The 20,702-nt window shown below is 38.0% G+C and overlaps 1 protein-coding gene and 1 pseudogene across 5 annotated transcripts in view; both read right to left on the minus strand.

Annotated features, from left to right (window-relative positions):
• Positions 1-20,702, minus strand: part of CDK6 (cyclin dependent kinase 6) — a 240,253-nt gene that overhangs the window by 172,569 nt on the left and 46,982 nt on the right. For all 5 annotated transcript variants that reach the window (XM_038556823.1, XM_038556824.1, XM_038556826.1 and 2 more), the window contains exon 3: positions 1,959-2,094. In XM_038556823.1, the coding sequence (XP_038412751.1) occupies positions 1,959-2,094 (136 nt within the window). The remainder of the gene's footprint in view (positions 1-1,958; positions 2,095-20,702) is intronic.
• Positions 6,535-8,083, minus strand: LOC102153512 (annotated as a pseudogene).

Consider the following 20,702-nt stretch of genomic DNA (forward strand, 5'->3'; position numbering starts at 1 on the left):
CAAAGGCAGATGCTCAACCTCTGAGCCACCCAGGCATCCCGTGAACAGAGGATTTTAGACAAGCTCATAAAGGAGGGAACTGAAGCCACATTGGAATTGAAGTTGAGAGGAAAAAGGTGTACAGAGATAAAGGAGAAGAGGGCCAAAAACAGATAAGAAGAAATATCTACATTTACTTTTTTTTAGGATTTTATTTATTTAGAGAGAGAGAGAAGGAGGGAGAGGGAGAGAAAACCTGTGCATGTGAGGAGGGGGAGGGGAAGAGGGAGAGAGAATCTCAAGCAGATGCCGCATTAAGCGAGGAGCCTGACATGGGGCTCGACTTCACAACCCTGAGATCATGACCGAAGTTGAAATAAAAAATTGGATACTTAAATGACTGAGCCACTCAGGCTCCCCAGAAATACCTACATTTTTAATTTTTTTAAAAAGAATTTATTTATCTGAGAGAGAGAGAGCACAAGTGGGGACAGGGGCAGAGGGAGAATCAGACTCTCCACTGAGCAGGGAGCCCGACATGGGGCTCGATCCCAGGACCCTAGGATCACGACCTGAGCTGAAGGCAGACTCTCAACTGACTGAGCCACCCAGGCATCCCGGAATACCCACATTTAGAGAGAGTTCAAGTTCTTGAAACTGCTCAGGAAGAAATGAGAGCACTACTGAGCATATATATATTCTTTTAGGAAGGGCAGATGGGAACATAAACCTGTTATCAATCTAAAACCAAAGGAATAAATTATTCAATATGTCAAGTTATATATGTGTCCGTATATGAAAACACCAGCTAGCTATCACTAAAAGACAAGATAAAGTATTGCCAGCTATTACCTCCAATCTAAAATGATGCTGAATTTTAGGACCCATTTCTTTTTTTTTTAAATATTTTATTTATTTATTCATGATAGACATAGAGAGAGAGGGGAGGGCAGAGACACAGGCAGAGGGAGAAGCAGGCTCCATGCCAGGAGCCCGACGCGTGACTCGATCCCGGGACTCCAGGATCGCCCCATGGGCTGAAGGCAGGCGCTAAACCGTTGAGCTACCCAGGGATCCCCTTAGGACCCATTTCTAAACAAGGAATGATTAGGTAAGGAGTCTGCTTAGTTAAGTCACCTAATACACATAACCGAAACGGTCTTAATGGAGACCTGCACACGTTGATCTAAAAGATTTACTGGGAAGTTCCATTAAGCAGAACAGAAATATGACCAACAAAACTTCCTAAGTAAGTTTTTCCATAAGACTTCAAGGAAGGAAAAACTTCTGGTCAATCCAGTACATCTAGCCTGCTGACCTCTAAGGAGTCTTACATCATTCCTGAATCCCAATGGTTTAGGACAGTACCTGGTACTTAGGCTTCCTATAAATATTTTATGAATGAGAAAAAAAATGGAGAAAGAAGGACCTAAGAACCAGTATTTCAGATCTACATAGTATAATTCATGTCCTGGAGTCAGTATACAATTATACTATTCAATGTGCTCAGGCCCAAAGTTTCAGATTACATCGCTTGGAGCCTGTCAATCATCAGAAAAAGACTGAGCTATATTTATGACACTATACCCTCTAAGGTTAGGGGCAGATAATGTACATATAGATACTTTTAAATACTTTTAATACATATTAAAACTAAAAAGGTTTTTTCACTGAGTCCTAAAACTAATGAACTAGAATATATCTTATTCTTTGAACATCTCACTGGGTTAATATATTTAACTATATATAGTTCCAAAACTGTGTTCCAAAAACTCTAATTCTGGCCTTTTTCTTTTTAAAGTAAGCTCTACACACAATGTGGGCCTTGAACTCACAACCCTGAGATCAAGAGTCTCATGCTCTACTGACTGAGCCAGCCAGATGCCCCCCTCGCAATTTTCATATGGAAGAAATGCAATTGCTTAATAAACTTTAACAGTGTGATAACTTAAATCAAGCAGGAAGATGACTCTTGATACCTTTATGGTTTCAGTGGGCACTCCCGGCTCTGGGACTTTATCCAAATAAGTGGTCAAGTCTTGATCAACATGTTCAAACACTAATGTTAGTTTCGTTTCTCTGTCTGTTCGTGACACTGTGCATACATCAAACAATCTAAAAGAAAAAAGAAAAGAGACATTAAGTATATAGCAATAAGCAAAGAACTTGTATGTCTTAACACATATCCGGCAATTCGATCATACAATGAGAAAAAAAATACCAGTGTTGATCATTCCTTGTGATAATATGGAAGGATGCCTAATGGGATTTGATATTTTAATAGCAATATGAGATTCAGGAGAGAAGCACTTGGGTAAATAATGACAAAATCCACAGTGGCAAAGAGAAAACAACAAGACCAGCATAAGAATGTCTGCCTGGAGAGTTTCCTTAGTTAAGAACTTACATACAACTATTTGCCAACGGAGATAGTTTAAAAAACTGCAGCCTAGGAAAAATATGGTTCTTCTTTGCACACAGTTCAAGAATTATTAGAGACCAATTAAGCATTCTTTGGAGATGCTGGACTCCACAATGAAGATTTTCCTGGATTTTTTTTTTTTGAGGATTTTATTTATTTTATCATGAGAGACACACAGAGAGAGGCAGAGATATAGACAGAAGGAGAAGCAGGCTCCCTGCAAGAGAGCCTAATGGGGGACTCGATCCCTGGATCCCGGGATGATGCTTTGAGCCAAAGGTAGATGCTCAACCACTGAGCCACCCATGCATCCTGATTTTCCTGGAATTTAAGGTGTTACAAACAGGCCTGTGAAAATAAAGATGGTGAAATAAAGAGAAATTTGGTTTATTTCTAAGAGAGACTTCTCATCCTGGAAAGGGCAAAATTTCTTGGTTTAAAAATTCCAAATATCATGCTAATTAAAACGGAAACTTCAACATTTTGGGGGGAGAGAGGTGGCATTTGAAACTGCATTAGTCAGCTACATCACCCTTAAGTGATAAAGACAGATTAGATTAACAAACTATAATTAAATTGGTATGGGCAGAATCTAATAATCTTCCACAAAATTCTACAACTAATTCAAAATTCAAGTTTTAAAAGCAAAGCCTTCAGGAATCAGAAGCATTTTCAAGCCCAAGGACAAATTTTTCCTTACTTTCAATCACACACAGCACACTACCCAGCACGAGATGCTCACCACATGTTTGAATAATTAAACAAACCATCCCTAAACAAGCCGTAAGAAAATCTGACAAGAATGTAATATAAATACTAAGCAATGGCTAATAAAATGCTATTCATAGTCTTTTCTTTCATTTTTAAAAACTGAATAAACACTCATTTCAAAGAAACTATTGATAAATGTGCATAAAACCCATCACTAAAATGCAACGTTCTCAATTATGTACTTTGTATATTGACCTCTGTTGAATTTTTAACTTCAAATTGGTTCACCATGACACCCTACTGCATTTCTGGGCTAAACGGAGCCCCACAATATTGGGTACTTCTCTGTAAATCTAAACTAAACGTTAAAATAAACTAAAGAACATTATAATTAAGTTAAATCTGTTGGGATGAACACCACCACCACTAACCTCACATACTTCACAGCCAGATCCATGCTACTTTTTAATTATAGGCAGTCTGGGATGAGTTCTACAACTCCACTAAAATCAATTAAGACCAGCTGAATTTCTTCTTGTATTTACTTCGAAATATTCTGATTTCTAAGTTTTAAAGATTTTATTTTTATTTATTTGAGAGAGAGAGTACACATGCTCACATGTGCCTCTGAGCAGGGGGAGGCGGCAAAGGGGGACGAAGAAAGAACCTAAAGCAGACTCCATGTTGAGCCCAACTGGGGTTAGATCCCAGCTGAAATCAGAGTTGGAAGCCCAACTGACTGAGCCACCCGGGTGCCCCGATTTCTAAGTTTAATCATTTACTTCAAAACTGGATTTTTTTTTTTTTGAAATTTCAAAGTCTTCTGATGACACTAATGTGACTTATTCTGGAAAATTACTCTGATAAAATTAAAACTCCTAATAAATTCATTAAAGATAATGCCATTAATCATATGAATGTCATGCTATGACAAATATGATTACTATCATGCATGAATTTGATGCCTGGGTGTTTATCAAAACAACTCTTTCAGTTTGGTAAAGTGAGGCAATTACCATTTATTCATAGGCTTCTTTGAACCACCCTCTTTCCATTAAAAAAACCCACACACTCTGCCAGCTTCACTGTTTTCTTCCTCTTGAAGAAAAGAGTTCCACAAACACCAACCTTCTTTCTACAGGTTACTTCTATTTTTGTAATGAAATAAAACAGCAGTGAATCATAAATGACATATACTAAATTCAAATACAAACATGGGAACTGCACCATTACAGTTGTGCTTCTTTAACATTGCTTTTAAATGTTTTCCATTATAATTAATACATTTCCTCCATGAAAAAAAATGTATTTTTTATCACTGCCTCAGGTCAACACTGATTTTAGTAACTCCAGTTCTTACTGCACTTATAGTTTGTGATATATATAAGATACTTTAGTAATTTCCAAAAGAAAACAAAAAGTTTGAGAAGGACATAACTGGAGAATAAAAATGATCATAAAAACTGCTGAACCAAAAGGTCACCTGCTTCTAAACCGTTGTTAATTGCTTAACAGTCCTGGCAGTATGCTTTGTTGCTTCATTTTCCTGAAAGCATGTTTTCAAACACTCTTTGTAGGACACAATTCAAGAATAACATCTAACCCACACAAGTTATTTTCCTCAAACCTGTATCATTCTCTTCAAAATAAGAAAACTCACTGATGGAACGAACCTGAAACAATTAGACTCCACACCTGAGAGAGACAAAGGTGAGCTCATGGAAGCCACTGCCAATTGTTCTACATGATAAGCCATGGAGAAAAGGCACGGATTTTAATTGGCAATTTTTATTAAGATTTATCTATTTGAGAGAGAAAGAGAACATGTATGAGCAGGGGAAGGGCAGAGAGAGAGGAAGGGGCAGGCTCCCCACTGAGCAGGGAGCCCGATATAGGGCTCGATCCCAGGACCCTGGGATCAAGACCTGAGCTGAAGGCAAATGCTTAACTGATTGAGCCACCCAGGCAACCCTTTATAATTGGCAATTTTTTAAATGTGGAATTTTAAAGAGGCATGTGTGACAGTGCATACCATAAAACATTCCCGTATAAATTTTAATGGATATAATTATTTTATTCTTCTAGGTTACAAAAAGAATGGTGTTCGGTTGAAGTGTCTCATGCTGGTTCAAGAAGGTGGTATTATTTGTCGGGGAGGTCTTCCTGAAATTTTTAAAACTTTATTTTACAAGTGGAAATCACATATTTCATTTTGTATTAACATTTCTTGCCTACAGATTAATTTAGACATTCATATCATCAAAGCAAAAAATCATCAGAGTAGAATATCAGCACAGCATAGTAACATCCTACTGATAATGGCTATACATGCATGTTTTTTATTGGTCTCCAAGCCACCGGGAGTTTATTTAACTAAGGCTCTCTAAGCTTACATTATTTGTATGCAACTCTAGAGAAAGCCAGTTTATCAATTTATAATTTAGTGATTGTGACCAATGGCAAATGACACTCTTCTAGTGAATAAATACATGTCAGTCATTGCAGAGGTAATTTAAGTATCTTTTATGCCCCAAATACAGGACAACTATGTAAATGTCTAGAGAATCAAATTTAAATGAAATATTCAGAAGGTAATTCATATGATGGGTATGATCTAGATGACCTTAGCCTAAATATATTCCTTGCTCCACATTGTACAGTGACTCCAGATACATATTCCACAGATGCAATGGTTTCTTTTCCTTGGTCAATGCAGAAATAAAATTTGTACTTCCTGAAAGCACCTTTATCTGTTTATCCATGAAGACAGCTTCTCTTTGTTTGCCTTTGTCTTATTCTGAATATATAATTCACAGGTTTACAAACTTTTCCAATCTCTTCATTTCAGCTTTTATTTCATCAGGTAACATTTGAGAGGACATTTTAATTTTTATAAGTTAACTATTTTAAATTCACTGTTAGCCAAGTTAATAGTAGTGGATAGTTTTCTTGTAGAGAGTGATTCTAAACAGTGAGTAGATGTCTACTAGCTCTCATCAATTGGCTGTACCTCCTGTCCTTTTCCCTATATTTGAGAACTACGCATTTCATTGTCCATGGCCTCAGGCAACAGGGCACAAAGAATAACTGGAAAGAAAAGAAATATAGCATCAAATTGGTTGTTTCTTCCCAGCCCTCCCCCAAAAGGCCAAAACATTTCAGTAGCTAAGTTTTCTTAACTAGACTGAAACATGTGTGGGACACCTGGTGGCTCAGTGGTTGAGCATAAGCCTTAGGCTCAGGCATCATGATCCCTGGGTCCTAGGATCAAGTCCCACTTCAGGCTCCCAAAAGGGAGCCTGCTTCTCCCTCTGCCTATGTCTCTGCTTCTCTGTGTGTCTCTCATGAATAAATAAATAAAATCTTAAAAAAAAAAGAAACATAAGCTTAAGGGGGAATTACTCATTTAGTTGAAGGGAAAAAGCAACAAGTAACATAGTATTTTCAAAAAGTGTAACAATTCTGTGAAGATTATATATCAATTAATGTTGCCCTAAGCTCTGCCAGTTTTTAAATGATTTTTTTTTTAATTGCACAGCAATAGGTTTAAACTCAGGAAATAAGATACAGGTCAGTCCATTATCCACATATCTCAGCCATGATGTCTTCCAAGCTTTCACCAGAATCTTCCACAGTTACCTCAGGGACAGAACCTTCTTTTTGGGAATTGTATATGCTACAGCCATATACACTTACCTTCAGGTAAGTCAGGAACTGAACTTGAAGAATTTTTCAGTTCTTCTTCTGAAACCTAAGATACCAACTCAATACCTCATCCCTGTCTTCATGTATTATCTCTTCTTCTTCTTGAACAACCGACTTCCTGTTCTTATATTCTTCCTGCTACTTCCTGCAATTTCTGTCAACACACTGAGGATTTGACTTCATGGACCCAGTAGGGAAAAAAAATCCTGCACTGCATTATATCCAAGGTAAAAACTAACAGTACCAAAGTTTAACAGAAACTTTAAAACATTTTGTACCAAGATCCCAACCATCATTCCCACAGTGGTAGAAGACTGGCTGCACACACACTTCTCATTTGAGAGTCTTTTCATCAATATTTGCAGCAATTTGGTGGAGCACCCGCAAAATAAACAGATTCCCCAGGAATTATGAGCTGAAACTGCGTTTTCATTGACCCCAGACTTCATCCACATTTGCCCAAGTTCATTACAAGCTGTGTTTATTGTCATCCGAACTTCAAAAACTGTCCACACACCTAAGAAGTAGGTCAATGGCTTTTCCCTCCTCTAATCCACCATTACTTATTCTATCCATGAAATGTTGAAAGTTTTCTACTGAGGTCATATTGTAGTTGTGTGCTTTATAAAGAACATCAGGGTTAATGTTCCTCAAAGCATATTCTGCTACTTGAACTTTACTTAATCCGGCTTGACTGGAAGTTGGGAAAAAGGTTTATTCATATTGGCCAGTTCCTTCTTGTCATAGTCAAAGAGTAGCAACTTAACCAATGCCACATCAGCAGTCACGCTACCAACTCCACCAACACCTATCATTGCTAAAGCAAAGGTATGGAGGTCCTCGCAGTTGCTTCTAATTCCCATTCATTTCAAGTGCCATTAGGCAGCTATAGGGACTAGAGTCCACCACCTCCAGGCTCAGCTTCTTTTCTTTTCTTTGATTTTTTTTTTTAAAGATTTTATTTATTTATTTGACGAGAGAGAAAGAAAGAGCACACTGGGGCGAATAGCAGAGGGAGAGGGAGAAGCAGGCTCCTGCTATTGAGCAGGGAGCCCAATGCAGGGCTCAATCCCAAGGACCCTAGGATCATGACCTGAGCCAAAGACAGAGACTAAACTGACTGAGACACCCAGGTATCCCCAGGTCCAGCTTCTTGATGAGAAGTCCACCCACAGCCAGTCCACCCACAGCCCGACTTCCCTCCCTGGCCAGTTCCCACTCCAGCTCCTCTACCCAATGCTACAGCCACTCCCTAGACTTGGCCATGGCTGGGGCCCTGGGAAAGTGCTCCTATGTCTCTGTCGCTACCTTGGGCCTTGAGTGCCTTGCAGCCATCCCTCCCCTCAGAACCAACCCTCTTAGCTTCCTCTGTCTTCAAGTCTTGGGAGTCAGGCCACAGTAAAGCCTCAGTCATCAGTGTCTGGAGCTGGAGGCCCATGATGGTGCCTTTCCAGGTGGTTAGGGTGCTAATATTAATTTCATCTGGAAAACGCAGCATAATACTTTCTCCTTAGAAATTCACAAGTGGGGGCACCTGGGTGGCTCAGGTCGTGATCCTGGGATTGAGTCCCGCATGGTGCTCCCTGCAGGGAGCCTGCTTCTCCTTCTACCTATGTCTCTGTGTCTCTCATGAATAAATAAATAAAATCTTAAAAAAAAAAAGAAAAAGTAAAAGAAAGAAATTAACAAGTGACATCAAGGGAACTAGAGGTCCTGGGAGGACCTGTAGGATACCTGCCTCTTTTGGCTCCAATGTTCATGGTCAATATCTTACAGAGCCAGGACTCCATAGAAGACATTTTGGGAAATACTGATATACATTAAAATACAAAATTCAGTCTGACTTGTTAATGAACATTATCACTATAAAAAATAAGTTATATTAGTCATAATGTATAGGAAATGCATTTGAATCAACAATATAAATACAGGCATCTCCCCAGTTTTCGAAAGTTTGTGCCACTTCACTTTCACATCACACCACCGCACTTTTACAAAAGTCCTACATTAGTACACCTGTTTTTGTTAAGCAAAGAAACCAGAAAGAGGATTTTTGCTTTTAGGGAAAAAGAAAAAAGTGAAAATAGCATTCAATACTTGTTTTGTAATGAGCCTTTATAGAGGCAGCATGCACCCCAAACAGTGAGGCACCCCCACAAGCTCCTTCCTCACAACTATACTCAGCCTCTAGGCACAACCCGCCTTAGCTTTGAACGGTCTCTGTGAGCATGTGTGCTTTATCTCATTTTATTTTGTGCACCCACTAGCAACATGTGTCCTAGGGTACCAGAAAAGCCTAGGAGAGGTTATTTTTTTGGATCTGGGAACACTCAAAAATTTTTCCATATAAATTAATGGTAATTGCTTCTTTACTTTACACCATTTCAGCCTACAAAAGGTTTCATAGGAACATTCTACTTTCAAATAGCAGGAAAGGCCTGTATTCATCTTAGGAATTTTAGAACATAATATTTATGATGCTTTTTTGTCTACAATGACTCCCTCTGGAATTGCCCCAAATCAAATAAATAATAGTCAATGTGGTGGGCAATAAAGAGAACATAGATGTTTTAATATAACAAATAAGTCTCACATAAAGCAACTGAGCGAAACAAGAACTGAAATCCCTGGTATTTGGCAGGAGGTTAACAATCTGTAATATATTTATATAAATCAATGAGGAATGTGACCAAGCTGCCTATAACCCCTACACTTGCAAAACAAAAGAGCCAGACAGGTCTGAACATTAGAATATAAACACTGGAAAATAACTGTATGATTCTTTGTGTTGACCAACATCTTAAGACTTTTGAAAACTTTTTTTTTTTTTTTGCTATTCAGTAAACTAATAAAAATACCATTTCAATGATTGTGTGATTGCAATTCCATAACAGAAACATAATCACACCATGTTGAATATGAACAAAATAGATGTCTTCTGGAGGAAGTCAAAACTACCATTCAATATGCATCTACTAGAGCTTAGTTTAATGTGATCCAAGTGAATGTTCAGAAAGAAGTGAAAAGTGGTTCTCAGCATTCGCTAACTATGAATCCAGTTTAGCTATGCAAAAAGCAATCCAAAAAAGCCAGATACATCATTACCATTTTACAATTAAGTCAGCCAAGCCCCTCACTATCCCATAAAGTAAGTTATCTCCCTGTCTCAACAGTCCTGACCCCTCAGCTGTAGAGCAGAGAGCAGCACTTGAGGTCCAGCATAGCACTCAAGCTTTCCAGCTGTCCTAGTGATGTAATTATCTCATAACAAAATATCTCCGTGAATTAACTCTGCATCCTATCCATTGTAATTCTTAATGACTGCTTCCTGTTCATGTTTTCCATTTAACTTGCTATTCTGGATCTATTGCATAGGCAAGTTGCCTTCATCTAATGGATGGGATTACATCCAATAGATTTGGGATTTCCAAAGATTACAATTTACAAAGGTCTCCCAAACAACATGCTTTGTAAACACAAGCCCTGCCTTTCTTTTTTGGTTATAATAAAAGGGAAATCTGTATTATTTGTTGTGATTAAACTTTGACCTGTCACAGGAAGTTCTACGAGGATTTTTTTTCCTGTCACTTTTTTTTCATACCCTTGAATGTTTGGACATCAAATAGTTCAAGAGCTGAGAGATGTCTGGCACAGCTGCCTAAGGGCGCTAAACAAAATTTTATTTGAACAACAGCCAGTCCTTGGAATTGAGAAGAATTCTTTTTTCTCTCTCTTTCTCTATAGTCCATGAAGTACATTCCTGTGCCTATAGCTTGCACGCACACAAGGTTATGTTCATGCATCCCTCTTGCCCTGCACTACTGGATACTGGCCAGGGTATTCTCCATTTGTTCATTAAATATGGACTGTGTGTGCACTTGTTCTAAAGCAATACTGAATGGTGTAACTCCAGAGGTATTTGCCACCAACAAAAATGAGAATGCTGCTAGAAGGAACTTGCCACTTCAGCAGCATCCGTAAACATTTATGAGTACCTACCATGTGCAGGTGCGGTACTAAGTTTTAGAAATTCCAGTACATCTAAGATGGATATGATCTTTAAGAGCTTTACTATCTAGCTGAGAGAGAGGAGACTGATATACAAAACTGTAAGTAATGCATCTGGCTAAGTATTAATTTGAAATAAATTCTATAAATATAACATGAAACTTTATCACATCAAAGTGAATTCATTCTACATCCTAATATTCGGTAGACATCTGTGATGTGTCTGCTTTTGCAACACCTATTACCTCTTCCATAAGCCATATTCTCATTTTTTTGTTGAGGAACTACTCCTATTCAGGCAATATAGTTTGGGGGCATGAGTGCAGTATGGCATGTAACCTACCCCACAGAGTGACACACTGATTCAGGGATGGAGAGGACCATATGACTCAGTCCCAGGACTTTTACTAGAACTTCTGGGAGAGTAGAGCTCTTTTTATTCTGAGATTACCAAACTGGCAACATATAAGCTTGCAGGTGCCGATGGCTGTCTTTGCAACCACTTTAGTGAGGATATCATGGAATGCAGCCAAACGGGAAAGAGAGCCAAGGCAGAGAAATGATAGGCAAGAGATTCTAGACGCCACTGGTTAAGCACTGGCCCCACCTGTGCCAACATAACCCTGGATTTATTAGTTATGTTAGCCAGTAACATCACTTTTATGTTTACCCAGTTTGAGCGGGGCTTTTATCACTTACCAAAAAAAAACCAAAAACAAACCCAAAATTGTCCCAAGACATTTATACGTATCTTGAAATGGTTAAATGATTTTGAAACATCAATATCTGACTTCAAATATGTTTTACATTTAAGACAAAATGAATTAAGGTCAAGCATATAAATAGTAGTAGTTTCCTCTAGGTGACTGAACAAACCCTGACTTGCTGGGAGACAATTTCCTTTAAATGATCCCTCGATGAGCTGGTCCATTGGGCAAGAGTAACTGACAGTCCCAGAGCAGACTAATTCATCTCTCCCAAGAAGGCACACAGCTTCCTCCCAGGATTCCTATTGGAGGTTCTTGGTCTGACTGCAGAAACATTTTGTGGAGAAAAAGTGGAGAAAGGCAGAAGACACACAGACAAGTTTAGAGCAAAGAGGAATATATAAGCTAGAACAGGAAAGGACTCGGTGGGGTAAGAGGAAGTGAGGAAGAGGCAAGGAGAAGTATTTAAAAATAACACAAATATAGTTTAATTTAAAGGCTGAATCCGAATGCTCAGAGATATGTTCTCCTAGAACCCTGAATTAAGCAACCTCACTACCTATTGCTGAAAAGGGGACATGCACAGATGACCCTCGGGCAATGCAGAGTTTAGGGGTGCTGACCTCTTCGCAGTCAAAAATCCATGTGTAACTTTTGATTTCCCCCAAATTTAACTTCTAACAGTCTGCTGACCAGAGGCCTTACTGAGAACATAGTCGATTAACACATATTTTGTGTGTTAAATTTATTATATATTGAATTTTTTAAATAAGGCAAGCTGGTGCTCACTTGTGCAGTACATATACCAAAACTGGCCCCGATGCAAATTTGACAAACGTTCCGTATTTTTAAAAAATAAAATAAAATAGAGTAGAGCAAAGAAAATGTTATTAAGAAAATCATAAGGAAGAGAAAATACATTTACAGTACTCTATTGGAAAAAATCTGCACACATATAAGTGGTTATAGGCATTCAAACCTGTGTTATTCAAGGGTCAAGAGATATGTCAAGTCATAACTATAAAGCAGGGACATCTCTGTTCATGCTGTTAAGTTTAAGGCTACCATCATTTGACAAATGAATGAGAAGTCAACATCTTTTATTTACTAAATCACTTGATTCTTTATAAGCCTTAAAGAGAGTGTTCAAAAGAAAGCTTCATGGTTCATCTTCCTCTAGTCTATCTTTAGAGTTTCTACTAATCTGGTTTTAGCTTATATCAACATATATGTGGCAATCTGGATCTATGAGGTAATATCTTTGCATCCACTAACCACAAAATGTCTCATAAGTTAAATGGGAATCCCCCAAATTGGGCAAGTTTACAAGATATGGCTTGCACTAAAGTAAATATTTAAAACAGAGCAAACAGTAAAACTCGTATATATGGAAACACACTTGTACCATATGACAGCACAAAATTGGTATACTATTACCTAGCCTCTAAATTAGCTACGTGGAAGTTCTAATCGGAATATGTGGTGTCTATAAACTATTCTGCTCATATTCAAGATGAATTCCTGAAATGGACATTAAACAATAGAATTCAAACTTCTTTCATAGTCCTACAGCAAGCACTAGAGGCACTCTTACATTATCAAACAGTTCTTTATATTGCATTTTGTCTGAATGAAAGGCAAAGAGAAGAATGAAGTAGTAGCATCATTCTGTTATGCTAACTATATGCTATTATGGGAAGAAGGAAACACTACTTTAAAGCTCAAACAAATGAGGAAATCATAAAAACCTATTTGTTCTCTTATAGGGCAGAGAATGGTAGCAGAGGTGAAATATTCGACAAATGCATTCTAAGTCATCATGCAAATCACTATCTACCCAAAGTCAAGGGACAGAAAACACAGGTAGCTAAGCAATGCTGAGTTGCTGTTTTTGCTGAGTCTAGTTCCAATACAAAATAGTTTTGTAAGTTCAAAAAGAATAGAAAGTCATTTCTACAAAGGGAAGAAACCTGCAAATTGAGAAAATTCAGGAATATTCCATATGGATTGTAATAAACACCATTTGGGGCAACCCCAGCTACAGGGCAGGAATGAGATACTAACTACTCTTTTACTTGTTGAGATCTCCACCAAGACTCAATCACCTTATTTACACAACAGTCAGCTTCCATCAGCCACTTGACAAACATAAATATGTTGGTCAAAATTAGGGCCTGACATGAGTGAAAGGATTAAGAGACCCCAAAATCTGTGGCATTTGGTGTGAAGGTCATGGGCCCCAAGTCTTAAACCCCATTGACAGGTCAGAGGTTACAGATTAGCCATCTAGAGATAGCCAGCCTTAAACTGGAAGTGCCTCTCTACATTTCTGTTTATCCTGTTATTTTGATTCTCCAGGGCCCCTGGCACAACATCTAACTCATAGCAATGGTGTTCAATAAATGTTTGCTGAATGAATTAGACTTTCAGAACTGTAACTCAGAGAAAAGTCACCAGCAAAGTAAAAGAAGATCTTCGGAGATGTCATTAGGAAAAAAAGCATGGCAACTGAGGTAAAGTGAGGAGATGCGCTAGAAAGTTGCATTTATTAACTAACACGGTTAGTTTGTTCCCTATCTACTAGCCACTTCTACATGTGTGGGCTTTTTTAGTTTTCACAACAACAACTCTATGAGATGGTGCTCATTTTATGATAAAGGAACAGATGTATGTCATCAAGAGTTCACTGCAGTATCATTCATAACAGCTAAAAAAAGTAGAAATGATTCAAGTGTCCATCAACTGATACATGCATAAACAGAAGATGGTATATCCATATAATGGAATATCATTTGATAATAAAAAGGAGTGAAGTAGAACATGGTATGACAAGGATAAATCTTGAAAAGGGTATGCTAAAGTGAAAACAGCCAGTCATGAAAGGCCACGAATTGCACAATTTCTTTTATATGAAAGGTCCGGAGTAGATGGATCCATAGGTATGGAAAGGAGATCAGTGGTCGCCAAGGGCTGGAGGTGGTGGGGCAGGAGAGGAAGAGAAGATGACCAGTAATGCAACTGGGGTATCTTTGGGGTGATAAAATGGTCCAAAATTAGATCATGGTGATGGTTGGACAACTCAGTTAATAGACCAAAACCACTGAACTGTTGATACAGATAAACTTGATGGTATATAAAGTGTATCTCAATAAAGCTGTTTAAAAACAAAAGGAGGAGGGGCACCTGGGGGCTCAGACGGTTAAGCATCTGCCTTAGGCTCAGGTCATGATCTCAGGTCCTGGAATCAAGCCCAGCATTTTGGGCTCCCTGCTCAGCAGGAATCTGCTTCCCCCCCCCACTCCATTCCCCCTGCTCACGGTCTCTCTCTTTCTCTCTGTCTCTCAAATAAATAACAATAAAATAAAATAAAATAAAACAAAATAAAAACAAAAGGAGGAAAGAAATAGCCAAAGAGAGGTTTAGTACTTTGCCTAAAGCACAGGACAGTAAGCAGTGGAGATAGGATCTGAAGTCAGACTGTCTGGTTTCCTAACCATTGTGAAATGCTACCTCTGCAGCATTTGGGTCAAAGACCTATCTATGGCAAAGGAGACACACTGGCTTACAGGAGCTGTAGTAATGCCAACTCCCAAATGTCTTTGGTAAACCTGGATACAGCAGTCTATGCTTTCACATGCTGGAGTGAAAAACAGAAATGTTCGGAAAATTCACAGGAAAAATCAAGTTGGAGACTATTGATCCCCTAGGCCTTCTCACATCCTTCCCTTAACTAGTTAGAAAAAGAACACACTTCAGTTCACCCAACAGAGCTAGAAAAAGATATCCTGATCTCAAAAACACAGAGTTAAATGATATTTTTGAAAGGAAAGTCAACAGCTCTGGCTTGAGTCAGAAAGAGTGCTGGATTCTGGAAAACTTCCAACATTCAGTTCTGTCTCCATTTCTGACCTGTAAAAGCCCTGTTCTCCAGCTCTGGGTCTCTCTTGAGGAAAAACGACGAATCCGCCAAAACGAGGCAGCTGTCTGTGCTGAAGACTGTCTGCTGGGTCTTAGGAGAAAACTAACCAAACTGTACCTACACCATCAGCCAAAAATCTTTCATAATCACATCCTTATGAGGTGAGTAAATTCATCCCAGCGCTAATTCACTCAGGTATTTAGGATTAGGTTTGTATCTAATAAAACAACCACTGAAGGTAGCTCCTTTAAAGGAAACATAAATGACTGTGAACGTATGAGAAAAATATAGTAGCAACTTAATGAAATATAAATGAAAACACCAGCAATATACTACTTAAGCCCTTCAAACTGGGTAATGAATTTTAAATGATAAAATGGCATACTGTCTGTGAGGGTTTGTGAAATGGACCCACATCACTGTGGAGTACAAACTGGTAAAAATAAAAAACAAAAACAAAAAACACAACAAAAAACAACAGTAACAAAAACTTTCTGGAGAGTCATCTAGCAAGACCGGTAGATAGGTACATAAATAGATACATAGCTCACACAGCCTTTAAAAAGGTGATTCAGATTCATATTTACTGAACATAGAAAGGCATTCATAATATGTTATTAAAAGAAAATGCAGGTTTCAAAAGAATATGTGCAGTTTGATTCCACATACATAAACAAAATGGCAGAAAGATAAATCAAGATGCTAACAGTGGTTATCTCTGAGTGATGAGATTACTGAGTTGTGTTTCCTGTTATTTGCCTATTTCTAGACTTTCTACACTGAGAACTTAACTTTTTAAAAGATTTTATTTATTTATTCATGAGAGACATAGAGAGAGGCAAAGACAAAGGCAGAGGGAGAAGCAGGTTCCCTGCGGGGAGCCTGATGCAGGACTCTGCAGGCCCTCAGGATCAGCCCTGAGCAGAAGGCAGATGCACAACCACTGAGCCACCCAGGCGTCTCAAGAACTTACCAATTTTTAATAATAAAAAAAATCACCATTTGAAAAACAAGAATTATAAAAGCTTCTTTTCTTATTTAAGTTTTCTTCCTTTCATGACTTGAATACTTTTCTTCAATCTGCTCCTTCCTCTATGTTACTGAGAAAAATCCTGATCCTCAGTCCTGAAGTGGGAAGTTTTAAAAATTAAATATAAGTTCTTAAACTTGTTCTAGGAGAAAAAAATAATATGTATGCATTACTACCTCACTGAAGGTTATGTATGGAACAACTCCATAAAAAAGCATGTAGGAAAAATAAAATTACTTTTCTGATGCCTAGCTAATTGTTAGGTCACAAAAGTAACAGAATTACCATGAAATAAAAGAGAAATGATGACAGCTTACAAATTCTTCAAATTACTCTAATGTTTATCATACAAGCCAAAGAAAAATCCTGCATGGTAGAATTATGGAATTTTCAAAGTATGGGGAAATATAAAGATTATCTGGTTCTGTACACTGTACAAAGAAACACAGGCCAAAAGAATGCAGACAGGCAAAGCAACTGAAAGAATAAGACACCTGGGTCTCCTAAGAATTCAGAGCCCTTTCTAATATAATGAAGTATACCCAAAAGAACCAAAGAACAACAGCATGTTTTTTTTTAAAGTCATTATAAAAATTACACCTAACCTTACATTCTATTTTTTTTTAAGATTTATTTATTTATTAGAGAGAGAGAGACAGCAAGCCCGCACATACGTGTGAGTGAAGCCAGGAGAAGGGGCAAAAGGGCAAAGGGCAGAGAGAGAATCTTCAAACAGACTTCTACCTGAGAGCAAAGCCCGATGTGGAGCTTGATCCCAGGACCCTGAGATCGTGACCTAAGCTGAAATCAAGAGTTGGCCACCCAACCGACTGAGCCACTCAAGCACCCCTAATATCTTACATTTTAAAATTGGATCTGTTGAAACAAATTTCCAGGAACTACTATGTTAAGAACTGAAAAAAATATCTATAAATATATTTTAAGGACACCATCAGGAAACTATATGAAAAGATAAGCAAAGAGAACATAGTTGGAAATGTTAAAAGAACTGATAGCTCTATCAACTACCAAACTTAGGTATCTGAAAATAGGTTGTTCTGTTCAGATGTAAAAATGTATAATATTAAGTTATGATTTAGTATGCCTAAAAAGCAATTTTATTTTAGAGTTTAATCTTTGTTCTAGGAATATTTCATATAATAAGGTAAATATTACATGGTGTTGATAGCAATTAAAAATTAAAGGAGGTAAGAATTTGAAAATGTAGCTCTAACTATATGTCCCCCAAGGAAGAACTTTTCTTTTGCAAAGAACCATAGGAACAACTCATACTGAGATTCTATCGGGCAACTATCCACATGAGAATTTTCTTTTTTTACCTATTGTAAGCCCTCAAACTATTTTTAAAAATCAAAGTTTTTAATGGAATTCTCTGTAGCATGCATTAAACATTTTAACTTTTTACGCACAATATACTGATTGCGTTCTACTGATAGATAATTCACAGTCACTATTGTTATTATGAAATTATAATCATTTAATTCTGCTGCATGACTATGATCTTTTATTTGAGTGCTTTCTAGGCACATAAACATGAGACCAGGAGATCCACACTGAGACACATCATAAATCAAACTGTCAAAAAGCAAAAAAAGAATCTGGAAAGCAGCAAGGATTAAGCTACCTACCACCTACAAAGGAAACTCAGTACAATTAATAGCCAACATCTCATCAGAACCATGGAAGACAGAAGGCAGTGGATGACACATTTAATGTGCTGAAAGAAAAAAATACTGCTAACCAAGAATTCTATATCCAGAGAGACTATCCTTCAAAAATGAAGGTGAAATTAAGACCTGCTCAGATAAACAAAAGCTGAGGGAATTTGTTGCCAGAAGATCTGCCCTCGAAGAAATGCTACAGGGAGTCGTTCAGGTTGAAATGAAAGGACAGGAGACAGTAACTCAAAGCCACATGAAGAAATAAAGAACCATGGCAAAGGTAACTAACTACATAGATAAAAAATTTAGGGATCCCTGGGTGGCACAGCGGTTTGGCGCCTGCCTTTGGCCCAGGGCGCGATCCTGGAGACCCGGGATTGAATCCCATGTCAGGCTCCTGGTGCATGGAGCCTGCTTCTCCCTCTGCCTGGGTCTCTGCCTCTCTCTCTCTCTCTGTGACTATGATAAATTTAAAAAAAAAAAAAGTTTAAAAGCCAGCATTATTGTAGTTTGGTTTGGGAAATCTTTTTTTCCTAATATGATTAAAAAGACAAATGCATAAGACAATAAGTATACATCTATGGTAAAGGTTGTACAATGTATAAAGATGAAATGTGTGACAATAATAGCAGAAAAGGTGATGGACAGAACTATACAGGAAAAAAGGTTTTTATACACTATAGAAGCCAAGTTGGTATTATTTAAAACTAGACCGTTTTAGGTTTAGGGTGTTAATTATAATCTCCAATGTAATTACTAAGAAAAAAAAATTTTTTGAAACTATGTTCATGTCCTGAGAAATATTTTCTTGAATCTTCTAACATTTATGAGCTCTTAGAGTGAGCCCAGGACTGTACCTGAGACTTTACATATGCAAACCCACTGAATTCTTTTAATATCCCTATTAAGTGGGTATTATTATCCTCATTTTACAGATGGAGAAGCTGAGATAGACACAGTGATTTGTCCAGAGTGATATAACTCTAAGACACACAACGAGGATTTCAATTAGAACCTTCACATGCTTCTTTCTCCTTGATCTGGACCTCCAATATCTAGAATCTTGTGGTCCTATTCTCTTCTCACCCAATGCACCACCACCTCTGCTACATAGCCAATAACAAATGACAATTATCGCCCTCGTGGCCAAGGCTTCATATAATACCTAAAGGCTGCAAAATTCCCAACCTGTCTCTCTGAAACAGTTCTCTCCCCAAACGCCACACTCAGTCACCTCTTGGACAACTTTAACCAATATTCTGAATATTTCAATTTCAAAGTGTCTAGAACAGAGCTTATTCGCATTGGTGTACCATACCACCAACCAACCAATTTTCTAAACCCAGAAACCTTCAAGTAATTCTAGGTTCTTCCATGACCCCATACATCTAATCAAGCACCAATTCCACCACCTAAATGTTTCAATATCCACTGCTACTTCCTGAGTTCAGGTACTCATCACTCTAGCCTAAACTTCTATAGAGGGCCCTTCCTGTTCCCTGCCTCATGGAGCCCCTCACTCTGGTCCATAAACCTCCCACAGTGTACACCTGATCATAATACCAAACAAATGCATTCAGCCAACAAATATTTACTCAATATTTGTCATTTTCTAGTATTGTACTGGGTGCTGGGGAGAGAACGATCAATAGATAAAACACATTTTCTTAAGCTGTTGAGAAAGCAGACATAAAAACACGAATATTAACTAATCTGGAAATGCTGAGGGAGAAATATATACAAGGCATTTTTAGAGTAATAAAGGAGGTACCTAACTCAGACTTGTAGTAAAGAATTTGTAGAGGAAATGACAACTGGACTTACACATGGGTTACCCAAGAAGCTGGTGAAGAAAGGGCACTCAAAACCAGGAGAAAGTATAAACACAGGACAGCAAGAAAGTATTCCCCTAGAGAAAGAAAAAAAAAAAAAAAAAAAAAACCTTGTCTGCCACACAGAATTTTTTTTCCTGTGGAAAATGGGTATATACTTATGATTTTTAAATAGCTCATTCTGGTGGGCATGGGTAAGAGGGGAACAGTAGCAAGAAGACCAGTCAGGAGACTGTTGCAGTTGTATAAGGAAAATAAAGAGGGCCTGTCCTAAGGAATTGGCAGCAAGGACGGAGAGGAGAGTACAGATTCCAGAAATATTTAGGAGGTTGAATTGGCAGGACTTGCTAAGTGTCTGAATGTGGCGGGGGTGGAGGGATGAGGAAGGAGAAGAAGCCAAGGATGACTCATAGGCTTTTGACTTTGGGGACTTGGTGCCACCCCATGAGATACAGCAGTGTTCCCAGACCTTTGGTTTTCAGGGAACTGTAAAATTTCCAACTAATTTTGGGCTCTGACAGAATGTTGTCAACTAAAGACATAAATACACCCTACCATCGACTATCAACATCATTTCATTAGAAAAAGCACATTTTAACACCCAAAATGTAAACAGATTTAGCTTTCTGAAAAATTCACCCACAGGGCCCTTATTTTTCTAATTTCATCACAGATGATAGAAAATTGGTACCAGGCCTCAGACGAAA

This window comes from Canis lupus, chromosome 14, assembly GCF_011100685.1.
Source record: "Canis lupus familiaris isolate Mischka breed German Shepherd chromosome 14, alternate assembly UU_Cfam_GSD_1.0, whole genome shotgun sequence".
Lineage (NCBI taxonomy): Eukaryota > Metazoa > Chordata > Mammalia > Carnivora > Canidae > Canis > Canis lupus.